At 33.0% G+C, this 15,712-nt stretch overlaps 1 protein-coding gene across 3 annotated transcripts in view; it reads right to left on the bottom strand.

Annotated features, from left to right (window-relative positions):
• LOC107734048 (protein starmaker-like) overlaps positions 1-10,070 on the bottom strand; it is a 14,345-nt gene extending 4,275 nt beyond the window's left edge. Inside the window, exons 1-20 of one of the 3 annotated variants that reach the window (XM_016545917.1) lie at positions 10,009-10,070; positions 9,181-9,242; positions 8,868-8,885; positions 8,329-8,358; positions 8,202-8,237; positions 7,091-7,129; positions 6,914-6,949; positions 5,550-5,585; positions 5,419-5,463; positions 5,029-5,097; positions 4,897-4,935; positions 4,767-4,811; positions 4,140-4,178; positions 3,746-3,817; positions 3,377-3,436; positions 1,740-2,426; positions 1,617-1,661; positions 895-948; positions 292-333; positions 150-197 (exon numbers count right to left, since the gene is read on the bottom strand). In XM_016545917.1, coding sequence (XP_016401403.1) covers positions 150-197; positions 292-333; positions 895-948; positions 1,617-1,661; positions 1,740-2,426; positions 3,377-3,436; positions 3,746-3,817; positions 4,140-4,178; positions 4,767-4,811; positions 4,897-4,935; positions 5,029-5,097; positions 5,419-5,463; positions 5,550-5,585; positions 6,914-6,949; positions 7,091-7,129; positions 8,202-8,237; positions 8,329-8,358; positions 8,868-8,885; positions 9,181-9,242; positions 10,009-10,019 — 1,513 coding nt within the window. In that variant the 5' untranslated portion in view covers positions 10,020-10,070. Of the gene's footprint in view, positions 1-149; positions 198-291; positions 334-894; positions 949-1,616; positions 1,662-1,739; positions 2,427-3,376; positions 3,440-3,745; positions 3,818-4,139; positions 4,179-4,766; positions 4,812-4,896; positions 4,936-5,028; positions 5,098-5,418; positions 5,464-5,549; positions 5,586-6,913; positions 6,950-7,090; positions 7,130-8,201; positions 8,238-8,328; positions 8,359-8,867; positions 8,886-9,180; positions 9,243-10,008 lie in introns of all 3 variants that reach the window. The other 2 variants (XM_016545916.1, XM_016545918.1) reach the window with 2 other exon arrangements.
• Positions 10,071-15,712: the final 5,642 nt, after the last annotated feature.

Raw genomic sequence — 15,712 nt, forward strand, 5'->3', positions numbered from 1 at the left:
GATATATCGATATCGGCCTTTTTTTTTTTTTACGGTATCGGCCCCCAAAAAACCATATCGGTCAGGCTCTAGTCTGAATTACATGTCAATATGTAATACTTGGGGTTAGGGAAGCTCAAAATGAAGTGCTTTAGACCCACGAGACGTACCGTCTGCAACATCATGGCTGTCTGCATCAGTGTTTTCATCAGTGTGTTCTGGCAGAAAATTGAAAGAACATACATTTAATACTTTTTACATGACAAAGGCATCACTTAATTCTTACGTAACTGAGCTCATAAACATATTTACCATTTGATGTCGTAGCATCTGTTGAGTCATTGTCATGGTCATCTAGAAGAAGAAAAAGATTAATACTGCATCAATTTTGTCATCATACATGTTTTAGTAACACTACATCTCACAATTGCGATTTTATATCTGAAATTGACTTTATATCTTGCAGTTTTGACTTTTTATCACACAATATGACTTTATATCTCAATATGTGACTTTAAATCTTCAGCTGTTGTTTTTTCTCTGTCTATGCTTGAATCAAAAATGCTGTGTGATGTGACTTCGTTCACCATTGATGGCCATTCATAAGCAACTAGCAATTTTTTTGCAAACAACATACTTAGATAAAACTCACAAATATTTCCTTATATTAAAAATATTGTTTAACCAGTGCTTATTAGATTTTTTTTTTTAAAGCTTTATAATTTTCTATGTCTGTTGTTTTCTACTCAGCAAAGACAAGTGAAAAAACCCTCAGATTTAAATGGAGTAGAAGGTATTTATTGCTCGCTGCATTGTACATCACATCTGGTTCACAGTTAGCATTGAAATGAAGGTGTTTTGTGAGGAATGAAACTCCTCTGACATGTAAACAGAAAATGTTATGGTTTGTCTTACCGCTGGAGTCAGAATGAGAGTCATTTGTCTCTATTGATGCCCCATCAGGAGACTCTGTAGGTTTAGACATTCATACATTAGAAATTCCCAATTTTTTCTGTAACAATACAGACTGCAGGCGAATTTATATCTATGGAAGCCTGTTTTACTTCTTTTTTTCTATTTCACAGTGACACAGTATATGACTTTGTCTTCTAATTATGACTTTATATGCTGAATTGTGACTTTATATCTTGAATGACTTTATATCTCACAATATTACTTTGTCAAAATATGATTCTATTTCACAGTGACACAGTATATGACTTTGTCTTCTAATTATGACTTTATATGCTGAATTGTGACTTTATATTTTGAATGACTTTATATCTCACAATATTACTTTGTCAAAATATGATCTCACAGTCATGAGTTTTCATCTTCATTTATAAACTTTACATTTCACAGTTGTGACTTTATATCTCACAATCATGATTTTACATCTTCATGTATGAATCTATATCTCACAATTGTGAGTTTGTCTCAATATGTGACTACTTTATATTGTCAACTGTGACTTGAATAAATTACAGTTTTACTTTATATCTCACAATTTTGACCAAATTTATACCTCTCTATTGTGGCACAATGTGACTTTATTCTTATTTTAAACATTCTCACAATTATCTGGTATATTTCTTACTCTGAGGTAGAAATGGGCCTCCATATTTATCAGTAAATACCTTGTTTCTCCCTGTCCACGCTGGAGTCATTGTCTTCATCGGTATCTGTAGGCATAAGAGCATTAATAAGTTGATTGATGTTGTGATTTGATGAATGTAAAACACAAAGGCCTGAATGTTTACCTTCCCCTTCTGTTTCTGAGCTGTCCGTGTGGCTGTCAGAGCTTTCTGTGTCTGTGGACTCTGTGCTGTTCTTGTCTTTGTCCTGCTCTTTATCTTTGCTGTCAGAGTCCGTGTCTGAGTTTGAGTCCAGACTGGAGCTGTCAGAATCAGGCTTGTCTTCTGTCATTTCCTCCAGTGGACTTTCGTCAGACTGACTGGCTGCGGCGTCTTCTTTTGAGGTGGCGTCTTCCTTGTCCTGTTTGTCTGGTTTGGATTCGTCCTCTTTATCTTTTCCCTCATCGCTGTCGCTGCCCGTCTCATTGGTCTCCTCCTTCTCTTTGGCATCCTTCTCGCTGTCTCCATCATCTTCACTGCTGTCCTTGTCTTTATCCTCGGCGTCTGCTGCATCAGGGGAATCTGCCGCGTCTTGAACGCTGCTGGTGTCTGCGTCGCTGTCAGTGTCCTGGTCTTTCTCTTTCTTCTCCGTGCTGTCGGTGTCTTTCGATTCTGAATCCTGGTCTTTGGAGTCGTCTGAAACTTTCACCTCATCAGTGTCTGAGTCGCTGTCTGTGTCGCTTTTGTCTGCCATCTCAGAGGTTTCTTGACCCTCGTCTTCTGAGTCTTTACTGGAGTCATCGCTGGTGTCTTTGTCGTCTTTCTTGTCACTCTTTTCATCGGTGTCTCCATCTGTTTTGTCTTTGTCAGAATCTCCATGTAAAAAAAAACGTATTTTATTATTATATATCCTTAAACTGACATAAATCATTTTAATTAAAGACAAATGTCTTGAAACTCAACTTACAGACAAATTAAATGAAAAAAGTACCACGGTTTGAAGATTGCATCAGATGATAGTAATATTCTATGATGCAGAATTTCATGTGAAATATGCCATGGTACTTCCAAGAATGCCATGGTACTACCTGTGTACCGTGGTAATACTAAGGTACATTGACGTATCACATAGTTTTATTTATGAATTATTTACATAGCCATCCAAGGTACTTCAAAGTTTGCATGTAAAAAAAAAAACATGGTATTGCCATGATACATGTGAAAAAAGAAAGAAATTATTTTACCGTACCATGTACAAAAATGTTTCTTGTATTAATACATTATTTACTTAAATGGACTGCTATAATTAAATAAAACAACTGATAAATCATATCACTTCCATGTGAATTAATTTCTCGTAACCAGATTAGATGTGATAAATACTAAAACTATAAAAAAAGTTTGTTACTTGAAATAAAATAAAATATGAAAAATAAAAATATTCAACTAGTTGCCAAAGTAACATTTCTCATTTGCATTTAGTTTATCTTGATATACTAAAATTAAAGCTAAAATAAAAATGAATAAAATATATAGACATTAACAAAAACTAATAAAAATGACAAAAACACTAAAATGACTACAATTATAAAATCAAAATCAAAACAGATAATATAAAATTCAAACAAATTCAAAATATGAATAAAAACTGTAATAACTGGTTTTGAGTCAGGACAGAAAATAATACTTGGTACTCAAAACTTTTACACTGTGCCTTGTTAGTACAGACTGTTAGTTATTATTTTAAAGACCAAGTGTTAATCATAATATTGTTTTAAAAAAAAAATGAGACACTGAATGTCATTTGTGGCATTTAAGCTTACCGTCAGAGTCCTGCTGCTCATCTGTGTCTGAAGAATCCTTGTCAGATGAATCATCTGTATCTTCTTCATCAGAGCACAAACACAACTGTTAATAGTTACTTACTACTGGCTAAATCAGACAGGATCATTATTTCAAAGAAAAGTTTTATTTTGAAAGAAAAGTTTGTTAAAGTACTAAAATGACTAAAAACAGAAATAAAAATAAATTAAAGCTAAATATAACTATATATATATATAAACACATACAAAAAAAATAAAAATAAAATTCAAACAGAAAAATTCAAAATATGAATAAATAATAAATAAGCCAACACTGATTTGACAAAAAATAGTTTGATTTGGAATCGTTTCTGCTGTGATTTCAAATACCTGTAGAGGTTTTATTTGCATCATCAGGTGCATCATCAGAATCTTTCTTTTCCACACTAGCAAAATCCCCGTCTGAAAATACATTCATATGCCAGCATTGTTTCAGAAGAATATCATTTTGCAGTGAGAAAGGAATGACTGTGCCAAGTAGGACGTGTTCATGGAACATCTTTTGTTAGTGCTGGAACAATGTTTATGTCAACAGTGTTCATACTCCTCACCCTAACCATTAACTTCCACCAGAGGGGAACGGTGGCTTGATAAGAGTGATTAAAGGCCCACGCACAAGCCTGACATTAACCCTTAATCTGAATGGTTGCTATGACTGTTGTTCAATAATCATCAGGATGTTGCTACAGAAACATGTTCTGCTTGAAGCATGAGAAATCTCTACCTGAGCCGTCTGAATCAGTGTCTGCCTTTTCATCCGTGTCTGTGAAGCAGAGGTTTAAATAGTGAGTCAGTAAATCATTATGTGTCACACACACACTTGGGAATATAAGGGAGATTTAAATGATTGTTGTCTGAATCGAGTTGTTAACCCAGAAATGACATTTCTGTCATTATTAACTCACTTTTTTGTTGTTTCAAACCTGTTTCAAACCTGATTTTTTTAATTTTATTTTTTTGCTTTGTAAAAAGAGATAATATCATACACATTTGGAACAGTATAAAGGTGAGTAAATAATATACTTTCATATTTATATAGTATTTGTTAATATTGTCTATTACTTTATTATTATTATTATTATTATTATTTGTACTTTCAGTTGTCATTTTAATTTTAGGTTAATATATAACTAATATATATATATATAAGTTATATATAACTAATAAAGAAATTACTTTTTTTTATTAATTTTTTTACATATTTTTAGAAACTAAAAAAATGGTCATTGTAGTTCATATTTATATTTATACACATTGGTAAATAACGACAAAATGTGCATTTATGGTTGATATAAGCTATTCTTTTATTTTAACATATACATGTCTTTATTCAGTTAGTGTGTTGGTTTACCTGTAGATTCCTTTTCTTTTGAATCTGTATCCGCGTGATCTGCATCTGAAATAGTATACAACATATTTAAATCGATCGTCTCATGATGCAATCTGTGATTTGTCACGTTTGTTTCTGTGATTTCTCATACCTGTGCTGTCCTCCGCCGATGGTTTCTCATTGTTCTCATCTGCAGCAGATAAAGGAAAGTCCTTCATTGAGAGTATATTGCACACATGTGCATTCAGTATCTTATGGAAATAGATATTTGGCTTTTACCCACCTGAATCGCTTGTCTTCTGCTGCGATGCATCTGTTTCTGTATTAGTGCCTGTGTCGGTATCTGTTGTGTCTGATAAAAAATTTAAATCAAATATATTGCATAACAAATATATGTTTTTGCAATTTGCACCTGTTGTTAGGAAATGATATATCAGAATGGGATGCAATTTGGATTCGATGTTGATTCACTTTGGATTTTATGTGTTTTAATCAGATAGTCTTTACAAAAAATATTTGTTAATATATTGGTATTTATATGGAGATCATACATGGAGAGTAAAATGTTTAAGGATGTTTTTTTTAAACAAGTGAGGGATGCATTTTCATATTTGTACGAGATGACCCATTGTTGTTTTGTGTTTAAGAAACTGATGCACAGGTTATGTTGTACCTATTGAATCTGGGCCGCTGGTGGCTTCATCAAGGCTTTTGTCACCTGAAATGTGTCGAGCTGTTAGATTGAGCAATACTTCACTCAAATATATCTCAAACAAATAGTGAAGGCCATGAGATGAGTCTTACTGTTAGTATCTGATGTGTCAGGAGCACCATCAACCTCTTTAAAGAAAGAACATTTGTAGAAAAGACAATTATGCAAGGGTAGAGTTTATTTCTTTATGTCGGCGTCATTCCTAATGTCATTATAAAGTGGTTTTCATGCCTTAGAATGACTGCTAATGTGCTAACATGCAAGTGTAGGATATGGAGGTTTGTTTCCGCAACTTTTTATCTCACAATTCTGACTTTACTTCTCGCAATTCTCAATTTATATGAGAAATAAAATCTGAAGTGCTAGATACAAACACGCAATTCTGAGAAGAAAAGAACTGTGAGATGTAAACGTGTAATTGCAAGAAAGTCACAATTAAGTCGCAATTACCTTATTCATGTTATTTTTTCAGATTTGTGAGTTGTAAACTCAGAGTTCAGAGAAAGGAAGTCAGAATATGAAATAAAAAGGTGCAATTACTTTTGTATTTTATACTTTTTTTTAAATTTTAAATAAAAAAAAATACAGTTGCAAGATGTAAGCAAAATGTAAAATTTTGAGGGCAAATGTCAGAAATGCGAGATGTAAACTTGCAATTACAAGATATAAACTCACGATTCTGAGGAAAAAATTTCGAATTAGGAGATATAAACTTGCAATTGTGAGAAAAAAGAAAGAATTGTGAGATAAAAAGTTGCAATTACCTTTGCGGAAATGAGCTTCAATAGTAGGCCTTATTTTCTGTATAATCAAAAATCAGTTTATATTGGTACACTAGACCAAACATCACCGTGCTTTTAATAAATTAATTGATTTTCATTCATGTGTAATGTTGAATGTTGCCATGACATTGTTCAGAAAAAATGGAGTGTGATACTTGTAGACAGCTATGAGCTGCCAAAAAAGGGGTTTCTTACTCAGTATTTTTGCCCTGATTTTTTTCAGTACAAATATTTACACATTCCTCAATATCAAGAATCATTTATTTGAAGTAAAATGACTTGAGGTATTAAGTCTTGTTTCATGAAGAATTTATCAAATTGAGTTTATTCTTAAAAAATCCCAGTGACAGAATCTAAATTCACTTAATTTAAAATTCTTGTATTCAATCATTATGATTCAACAAAAAAGAATGCCTATTATGGAAGCTTGTTTCCTGTTGACTGAGTGTCTCCTATACTTTGCAGTCTAGTGCCAATTCTTCTAGTTGATTGATGCTGAACACACAGCAGTTAAACATTAATCGGCGTGTTATCACACTCATTCATGTGTTATCTTGATATGAATGCACAGCGGAGATTCTGTGAAAGCTGTGTGATTCAGTGGTCAGGTCATGAATTCTTTCTTTATTTATTGCCTGCATATCTAGATTCTTGATACAGTAGCAGAAACTGACCTGGTTTTTCAGTGGTGTCAGGCGAGTCACTGGGACCTGAAATCAAAGAGGAGTTTTAGCACAGTGTGATGATTCTTATCTATTCTATCCTATACTTTGTTTTCTTGTTTGGGATTTTGGGTTCAACTCAAACTGTCTCAGAAACGTCTTCAGAATGAAAAAAAAAGTGTTTCTTACCTCCTTGTTTCTCTGCTGAATCTTTCCCATCTGTAGTTCCTGTTTAAAAGAAGTTTTTTTTTAATGTATTTTCAATTGAACATCTTTCTGTATTTAGAATTATTTTTTATATACTATTATAGTATTTATTAATATTTTGAATTAGCTTACACATTTTTCAGTTATTATTCACTTTTTTTTTGTTTAGGTTTTAGTCATTTGTGCTTTTGTCCTTTGTGTTGTTTCTTATATTTCTAGATTTTAGATATTTATTTAGTACTTTAACTTATTTGCCAAAGCAACATTTCTAATTTTCATTTGTTTTAGTTAATTTAATAGGTTTTAGTCAGTTTTCATTTGCTTTTCTCATTTTTATTAGGTTTATTTTTTATTTATTTATTTATATTTAGCTTTATTTCAGTTTTAGTAATTTCAGAACTTTAACTTCAACTTACATTTTGTTTCAGTTAGTTACCAAGGCAACATTTCTAATTCTATTATATAGGTTTTTTAAGTGTACGTGTTTAATCTAAGTTTTGTTATTTGATATTTTTTTCAGTTTATTTCAATTAACGAAAATGTTTAACAGTTTTTAGTTTTTTTATTTTATTTTATATTTCAACAGCTTTAGTGCTTTAGTTTTAGTTAATGTTAGTTAATATATATATATATATATATATATGTGTGTGTGCTTATTTTAGTTTCTCTTTAATTATATTACCTATAGCCAGAGTTATAAACATCTAAATTACATTTTTGAATTTAAAACTTTTCATATATGGCAATGCAAAAGACTGTACTATATATACTCCAAAAAGTCGTGATTGCATAGATTGTATTATTGCATAGCCAACTGAAAACAAGACACACTGATTGCCATAATGACAAAGAATCAAATATAGATGGATTTGATTCATACCCGAGACTCAAATCTTCTGAATCAGTTCACCGGTTTAATAATTTTTTATAGTTTTAGTTAACAATTTTTAAAAATAGTTTTAGTTACCAATAACAACAGTGCTGTCTGTCTAAACCTTGATGTTAAAATTCAAGTTCATGTCCATGTTATTAGACTTTCTGATTATATAACATATTTTACAGGTAGACTTCATCATATATCAGCCAGACCTACCCGAGTCTCCATTTCCAGGGACTGGAGTCGGAGGAGCTGAAAAAAGAGAGAAAACCAGATGACCTGCAAAACCTTTTATGGTAAATTGATTTATGCAGAAATAGAGCTCAAATTCATTGCACCTTACCATTGAGGATCGCTAGGGCTGCAGCCGCCTCTGAGATTATAAGTGAGAAAGTGAGAACAAAACACAATCAGTGACATAAACCAGATCATATTCATTTTGAACCAGATACTTTTTGCCCTCTTTATAACTAGCCTGCCTGCCCAGAGGATGTATAGAGCTATAAAATCAATGTGCAAAGCAACTCCGATCATTTGAAAGGATCTGATGATTAATTAGTTCCTATTGAGATTCTCTAACTTTTAATTGCAGACTTTGGCATCTGAGGCATTGCTGAAATCACTTCTGAAACTCGCATGAGATTACTGGGGCCTTTTTCTAAGGAAAAGTAAGACTAATTTCATCCCATTTCTGTTTAGGAGGAAAAAAATGAGATTAAAGAGGGGATTTTTCTGTCTATAATGGCTTTCTTGAACAATTGTAGTAGTACAATGCAGTTCATTGTTCTTACACAGCTCATGCATTCAGAGGCAATAATTAACTGAAAAAGTCATCATTTGCATTATAATTAAGGTTAATGTGTATAAGAGCCTCATTCTCACCATCATTATCTGTTCCATCTGTATCAAAACAAAAGACAAGACAGTTAGTTTGTGGTCTAAATGTGCATTGAGCTATAAGAGTCCTATATCTCCTATAGAGGCCCAGGCTAAATGTAGCGGCACAGGTGAACAGAACTCTTTTGTGTTCAGTGAAAGGCTCTGATTACAGTCTCTGCTTCGTGTTACTTAGAAAGAAGAGCTGGTGCATGTCACTGATAATAATTTAGGGATACTGGGTCATCTGTAATGGTATATATGTGAGCTGTATGTGAGAAATGTAATGATGTCAGACAAACTGAGGGAGCTTCCTTACCGTTTATTGGTGCAGAAATAGAGACACCCACTAATGCAAAGATCAACGGAACAACCAGCGTCCTATATAACAAGACCAAAAAAGAAAATTCAGAAAAAAAGAAACAAAAAAATCTCTAAATTAATAATTATCTTTTTAAAAAGTTTTTATTTATATAGACTGTATATTTATTTATTAATGTATACTGATGTATATTTATTTATTTATTATAGAATTATTATAATTATTATTTTGTGATATATATATATATATATATATATATGTATATGTGTATCTTTTCATTTTGGAATATCCTAGAAAATTGTAATATAATTATTATAATCATTACCAATTTCTATAAACAAATTAATAAAGAGTTCAATATTTTAATAAATATTTATAGCAACAACAAAAAAAGTTAAAATTGAGGACCATCCTTGATACACAAATATTCTGTTTCCTGTTGGTTAACATCATTTTGTATCACACAATTGAACATTTTGGTAACAATATGTATATTTAAAATCATTTAATTTATTCTGAACTGTTTTCAGACACTAGCTGATCAACTTTCATTTAGGACTAAAGGTCTGGTGCATTATCTTTTGTTCATCGTCAATGACTTCTAAAATCCTTGCTGCAGATATACAGACATTGTACTAGTTTAAAATGGTTAAGCTTTCGTCAATATCAGTTATTATCCATCGTGTTTGCAGATTTTCTTAATAATCATTGATATGGCATGTGCATGCATTATCGATGTAAAACATTACAGCACAAGAAAAGAAAAAAAAAGCAGGCATTCAAGCAGGCCAGGATAATGAACGCAAATGAGAGACTCGTACTCACCGGGACAGCATTGCAATAGCACTGAAATGCAGTGTGAGATTGGCGCAGGTGATGCAGGTCTGAAGCCTGAGTGGAGCTGCTCTCAGATCTTTTATACCCTCTCAAGGGGGTTGAGCTAAAGACAGAGGCGTTACATGAGAACCTCTAAAGTTCCTCTCATTAGAACAGGGTTATGAAGTCAGGCCGTCCTGCTATTGTTTGTGTTTTCAAACAGCCTTTGTAAATAGAGTAGCTTCTGTGTCTCTGTCTCAACCTCCCGCTGCTCCTTTGTGGTTCCCTCCAGCCGTTTGATTTAGTTGATTTGAGGTGTTCTTCTTGGAAAGCAAACAAAGGGTTGCTGGGCAGGACGTGTTCATGGCTTTTGTGTCTGTCTTTATTTTATATGGTACAGAAAGATCTGTTCTGCATCAAATTTCATTTGGATTTTTTTAATGCACTACTTTGTGTGAACAACCTGGTTATACGTCAGAGATGATCGGCTGTTGTTGAGTTGCCAGGGTGTTGCAGTGGGGTTTCTAGGGCCCAGCTAGGATACTTTAGTGAAAACCTTTAACAAGTTACAAAACTTGCAAACAACACACAATCATAGCCATGTGACTTGTGTTTTTCTTTGGTTAATTGTGTGTGTGTGTGTGTTTTAAGTGATATATTTTTATTAGTGATTTTTGCTATTTGTGTATTATGCATTTTTTGTTTTATTTTTTATTTATTTGTTTGCTTACATTATAAGGTAATCTTAAATTATTAAAACATACATTTATTCTGCAATTTATTGTTGTTGTTATTATTATTATTATTTATTTAGTCTGTTTGGTAATCTTAATTTAACTGATTAATACATACATGCATTGTTTGTTTTTATTTTCTTGCTTGCTTGTTTAAGTAGTCTGCAAGGAAATCTTAATATTCATATTATTAATAAGCAATTTTTTATTTACTGTGCAGTTTTATTTATTTTTACTATGCAGTAATTATTTATTTATTCATTCATTCATTTATTAATGTATTTGCTTGCGTAAGGTAATCTTAATTTAAATTATTAATAAGCAATTTTTTATTTACTATGCAGTTTATTCATTTGCTTACATAGTGTGTAAGGTAATCTTAAATTATTACTTTTTTATTTACTATGTAGTTTATTATTATTATTTTTGTTACTTATTTGTTTGTTTATTTATTTGATTGCTTATTCTGTAAGGCAGTCTTATTTTTGTGGCATTTTAAATTTCTATATATGTTTTTAATTGAATTACTTGTTTGTTTATACTTCAATTTAACCATTCATTTATTTTTCTACGTTAGATTAAGGTGAGGAGTCTTGAATTACATGTATTGTCTTAATGTGGTTTTGTAAACAGAAATAAGCTGAGAACAAGTCATCAGAGAGTAAACCTGTGGCTGTGTTACTGGGTATGGCCTGGAAAAGCTTGAGTTTCTCCGTGATGTCTGCTGTGCTGAGAACTGCTGTTCTGCACACAAAGCCTCTTTGTTTTTCCATTGAGAAATTTATTGAGCTTAAAAAACAGCCTAGTAGAGCACATATTCCCGTTAAAGGTTAATCATTCGTTTTTTTTCTTCACACATCCATTCATATTCAACAAGCCGTTGATGCATCAAAGCAGCTTCATGTGTGTTTTCATATGCAAACGATCAGGATGATCAGTTCCGTTTTAGTACTGGATGTAAATGAGGTTTTAAAGAGGTTTAGGAAACGAGTGAACTGCACAGGCGCTAAATGTTTCTCTTTAGGTTCCCGTGGCCTTTCTAAAGGATGGCGGGGTTTCCCTGCTGCTCTTCTGAGACAAGCGTGCTTCTTCAGAAAGTGTGAGAGCGGCACAGCCTTCAGACGGGTGGTTACGACATCAGTAATGGCTAAATTTGGAAACTTGTCTTTTTGGAACAAACCACCCATTTGAAGTGCTAACTTGAGCACTTTTATCCATGGAATCAACGTAAAGCCATGAAGCATCATGGGAAACTCCATCACACACTGATAATCCAGCAGATCTCGAGATGGTGTTCCCCTGACAGCCTTGAATCACATAATTTGTGTCAGTTCTTGACTTTAATCGTTTATTAATTTCATGAGCTCGCCTGCCCATCCAGTCCTGATGGTTAATGGGAAACGAACTTGGCTTGCTGTTTTTAATGGAGGCTCAGCTTGAGGAGGAGATGGGGATGTGGAGGGTTTTTATTTATTTATTTAGTCATTTAGCAGACGCTTTTATTCAAAGCGACTTACAAATGAGGACAATAAAAGCAGTCAAAACTAACAAAAGAGCAACAATATATAAGTGCAAATGACAAGTCTCGGTTAGCCTAACACAGTACACGTAGCAAGGTGTATATATATATATATATATATATTATACACACACACACAAAGAAAAACAAGTAGATAGAATAGAAAAAATAGAAAGCTAGTGTTTGTTTGTTTTTTGTTGTACCAGGGATGCCGGAAGAATTGACGCTGGGACGATGCAAAGAGAGCTGCTTTAGGCTCGTAATGATGATTGACAGGACTGAATGATTAGGCTCCTCCTGAACCTATGCTTGGAACTTCATTAAAAATAATTAGGATTATTTTCCTCCTTTTCGTCAATTTCTTCCTTCTTTTTTAATTTTCGTCCTTCCTTCCTTCTGTATTCCTCTATTCCTTCCTCTTTTCCTTTCCTCCTCCCTTTATTGTTTCTTTCTTACTTTCTTAATTTTTCCTGTTTTTATTCCCTTCTTCCTTCCGCCCCTTTTTTCCTCCCTTCATTTTTCTGTTACATTTTCCTTCTTTCCTTTCTTCATTTTTCTTCTTTTCCCTTTTTCTTCCTTCATTTTTCTTCTTTCCCTTTTTCTTCCTTTCTTCATTTTTCTTTCTTTCTTTCTTTCCCCTCCCTTCTTCCTCCTTTCATTTTGTCCTCCTTCCATTTTCCTTTCTTGCTTTTGTGTTCCTTTGATTTTCTTTCCTTGTTTCATTCATTCTTTTGGATTTATCTGTCATTTAACTCTCAATGGCTTTCTTTTGTCCTTCACTTTTTAATTTATTCCTTCTATTCTTCCATTCTTTTGGATTAATCTGTCATTTAACTCTTAATGGCTTTCTTTTGTTCTTCACTTTTTAATTTGTTCCTTCTATTCTTCCAACTTTCCTTCATCTGCCCATCCTTTCTCCCTTCATAGTTTTTTCCATTCCTTCTTTTCCTCTTTCATCCATCCATCCATCCAGTTGATGTGTTAGTGATGCTGTGGCCTCTCTGTAGATCTGGTAATTGAAAGGTTGTAGGAAACATTATGTTCTTGATCAAGGCACTTGATCACTTGATTGTCCCATGCAATTTAGATAAAAGCACTAAATAATGTAACAATTTTATTCTATAATTGAATTGATTTAAACGTGATGTTCCTATCATTGACCTGCACTCGTCCTCGTCTCCTTCTGCTCTCTCCCTCCATCTCGTTAAGATCTCATGACCAGTGATCCAGGACGAATGTGAGAACAGCACGTCTAAGCAAATGACCCGGTGACCTGTTAAATACTCTCACAGGGTCCTGTAAAACTCAAATGAGCCTATTGTGACCATCTCTGACTGTGCCTGCCTGCCACTTCTCTTCCTGACTTTTGCATTTTTGCTTTAAATCTACAGAAATGCCATTGTTTTTCCATTTAAACAATATGCAGGATATCTTTTGTTTGGTGCTTTTTGATCGATAAAAGGGTGATGAGAAGTCTGAAAAGAGAGACTTTATTGTACAATAATGGCACAGTAGTTTTAGTTATGTCACTTTTCCCAGAACCTTCACTAAGAGACACAGTTTTCCTCAAAAACACAGGCTACAGAAGGTCAGTTAAAGATGCAGGACTCCGTAAGGTCCCGTGGCATTGTGTGAGCTTTAAATTTACGTGACATTTCTGTGGACAACGGCCGGTGATCATTGAAATTCTGTGTTAGTCTCCTAAAATCCAACCACTAGCTTTTAAATGCCGCTGTTTTTACTCGGCAAACAAAGACAAGGACAACTATGCTAATTTCTTAATTTGTTGACTTTAATCACCATCTGAAGGACTAGATTTCCTTCACATTTTTTTTTTGTGATTAAAATGTACACATACTTTTTGATTATAAAGTAGCAGGTATGCATATTTATGCATATAATGCAAAAAACAACATTTAATACAAACTGTATACAGTTGCCAAAGCCTTATAGAACTAATACAAAATAAAAATAAAAAACAATAATTTCTTCTTCTTCTTCTTCTTCTTATACAAATTCTAATATAAATAAAATAAAAATAAATGCATTTGAATAATCACATACGTCTGCTTTATTACAAGAAATAAAATGTATGTGTGTGTATATATTTTCCTGTAAAAGGTCAGAATAAATAACTAAATGCATTCTGTGAATATAATACAAAAAACACAAACTATTTGTCTTAAATGAAAGTATGAAATAATATGTAAATATTTATAAAAATACATTTGTGAATAAATGTAATTTAAACAACAACAACAATAGTAGTAGTAATAATAATAACCAGAGCTTCTTTTTTATTGTTTAATTATTTCCATAAGTTTATTGCACATTGTTAATTTGAAATAATTGGTATATCATATAATCATGCATGAACATTCCATTTGACATCACGTTTGTCTCATGTTATATATTACATAATGCAAATGTAATTGTATTGTACTGTATATTTGCTCATGTATGTCTCATAGATTCTGTAGGGTGTTGCTAAGGTCTTTTGGATGGTTGCTAGGTGTTTTCTTTATGTATTGGCTCATGTATGATTTTAGGTTATCCTTCATTGTTTATGGCATTTTCTCACCTGTTTTAATGTCCAGTAGGTGAAAAAAGATGCGTCTGATTACTTAAAATGTGTGTGAAGAGGTGTGCTGTTGTTTTATTATTTCATTCTGTGATTCCGAGGTGGTTTAGGGTTTCTGTTATGTTTAGATGTGTACAGTGTGTGATTTTCAGGTCTTCCCGAGCCACTCGTCCGTTTGAGAGGGAGTCAATGGTAACAGCATCTGAAATGTAAGAATGTCTCTCAGCTCTGCTCAGTAAAAAGGCTGTTTGTGCTAAAGTTCTCGGACAAATCCATCTCTCCGTGACGTCCATTGAGCCGACAGCACAGTTTCCAGCCCATGATAGGGACGTTATCCAAGACGCTTCTGTAAAATGAGCCATGTTTATAACAGTTTGCCCTACTCAAAATCCAGTCTCAGTGGAATTATTACCATAATTTGGATTTATGCATGGGAATTATGGAATTCTACCATCATAAAACAAAGATTAGATCTCTTAGAACTTGAGAATTTTAAAAAAAAACACACCTAAACTGTTATGATTCCCAATAAGACATCAAAAAGATTTTAAAGCACACTTTTGTGGTTGTTTAAATGTATTGTGATGCATGCATTTCATTTTATTTGTTTTAATTTACTAATATTAATATTATTAGTATTATAATAAGAAGAATTAAAAGCACATTTTTGTGATTATTCAAATGCATAATATAATTATTATTATATGACCTATTTTTCATTTGTTCTCTAAAGGCGGGCGTACACGGTGCGATTTTTGCTGTCGTACGAGCTGGCAGGCGATTTTTTTCTCTCGGGAGAAAATCGCAGATGCTCGCATGGTCGCGGCTCGTACCGTGTGAGAAGAATTACGGGCCGATCCGAGACGTTACGAGCACCTC

The sequence above is a fragment of the Sinocyclocheilus rhinocerous genome, unplaced genomic scaffold (genome assembly GCF_001515625.1).
Source record: "Sinocyclocheilus rhinocerous isolate Xijiao unplaced genomic scaffold, SAMN03320098_v1.1 scaffold430, whole genome shotgun sequence".
NCBI classification, from domain to species: domain Eukaryota; kingdom Metazoa; phylum Chordata; class Actinopteri; order Cypriniformes; family Cyprinidae; genus Sinocyclocheilus; species Sinocyclocheilus rhinocerous.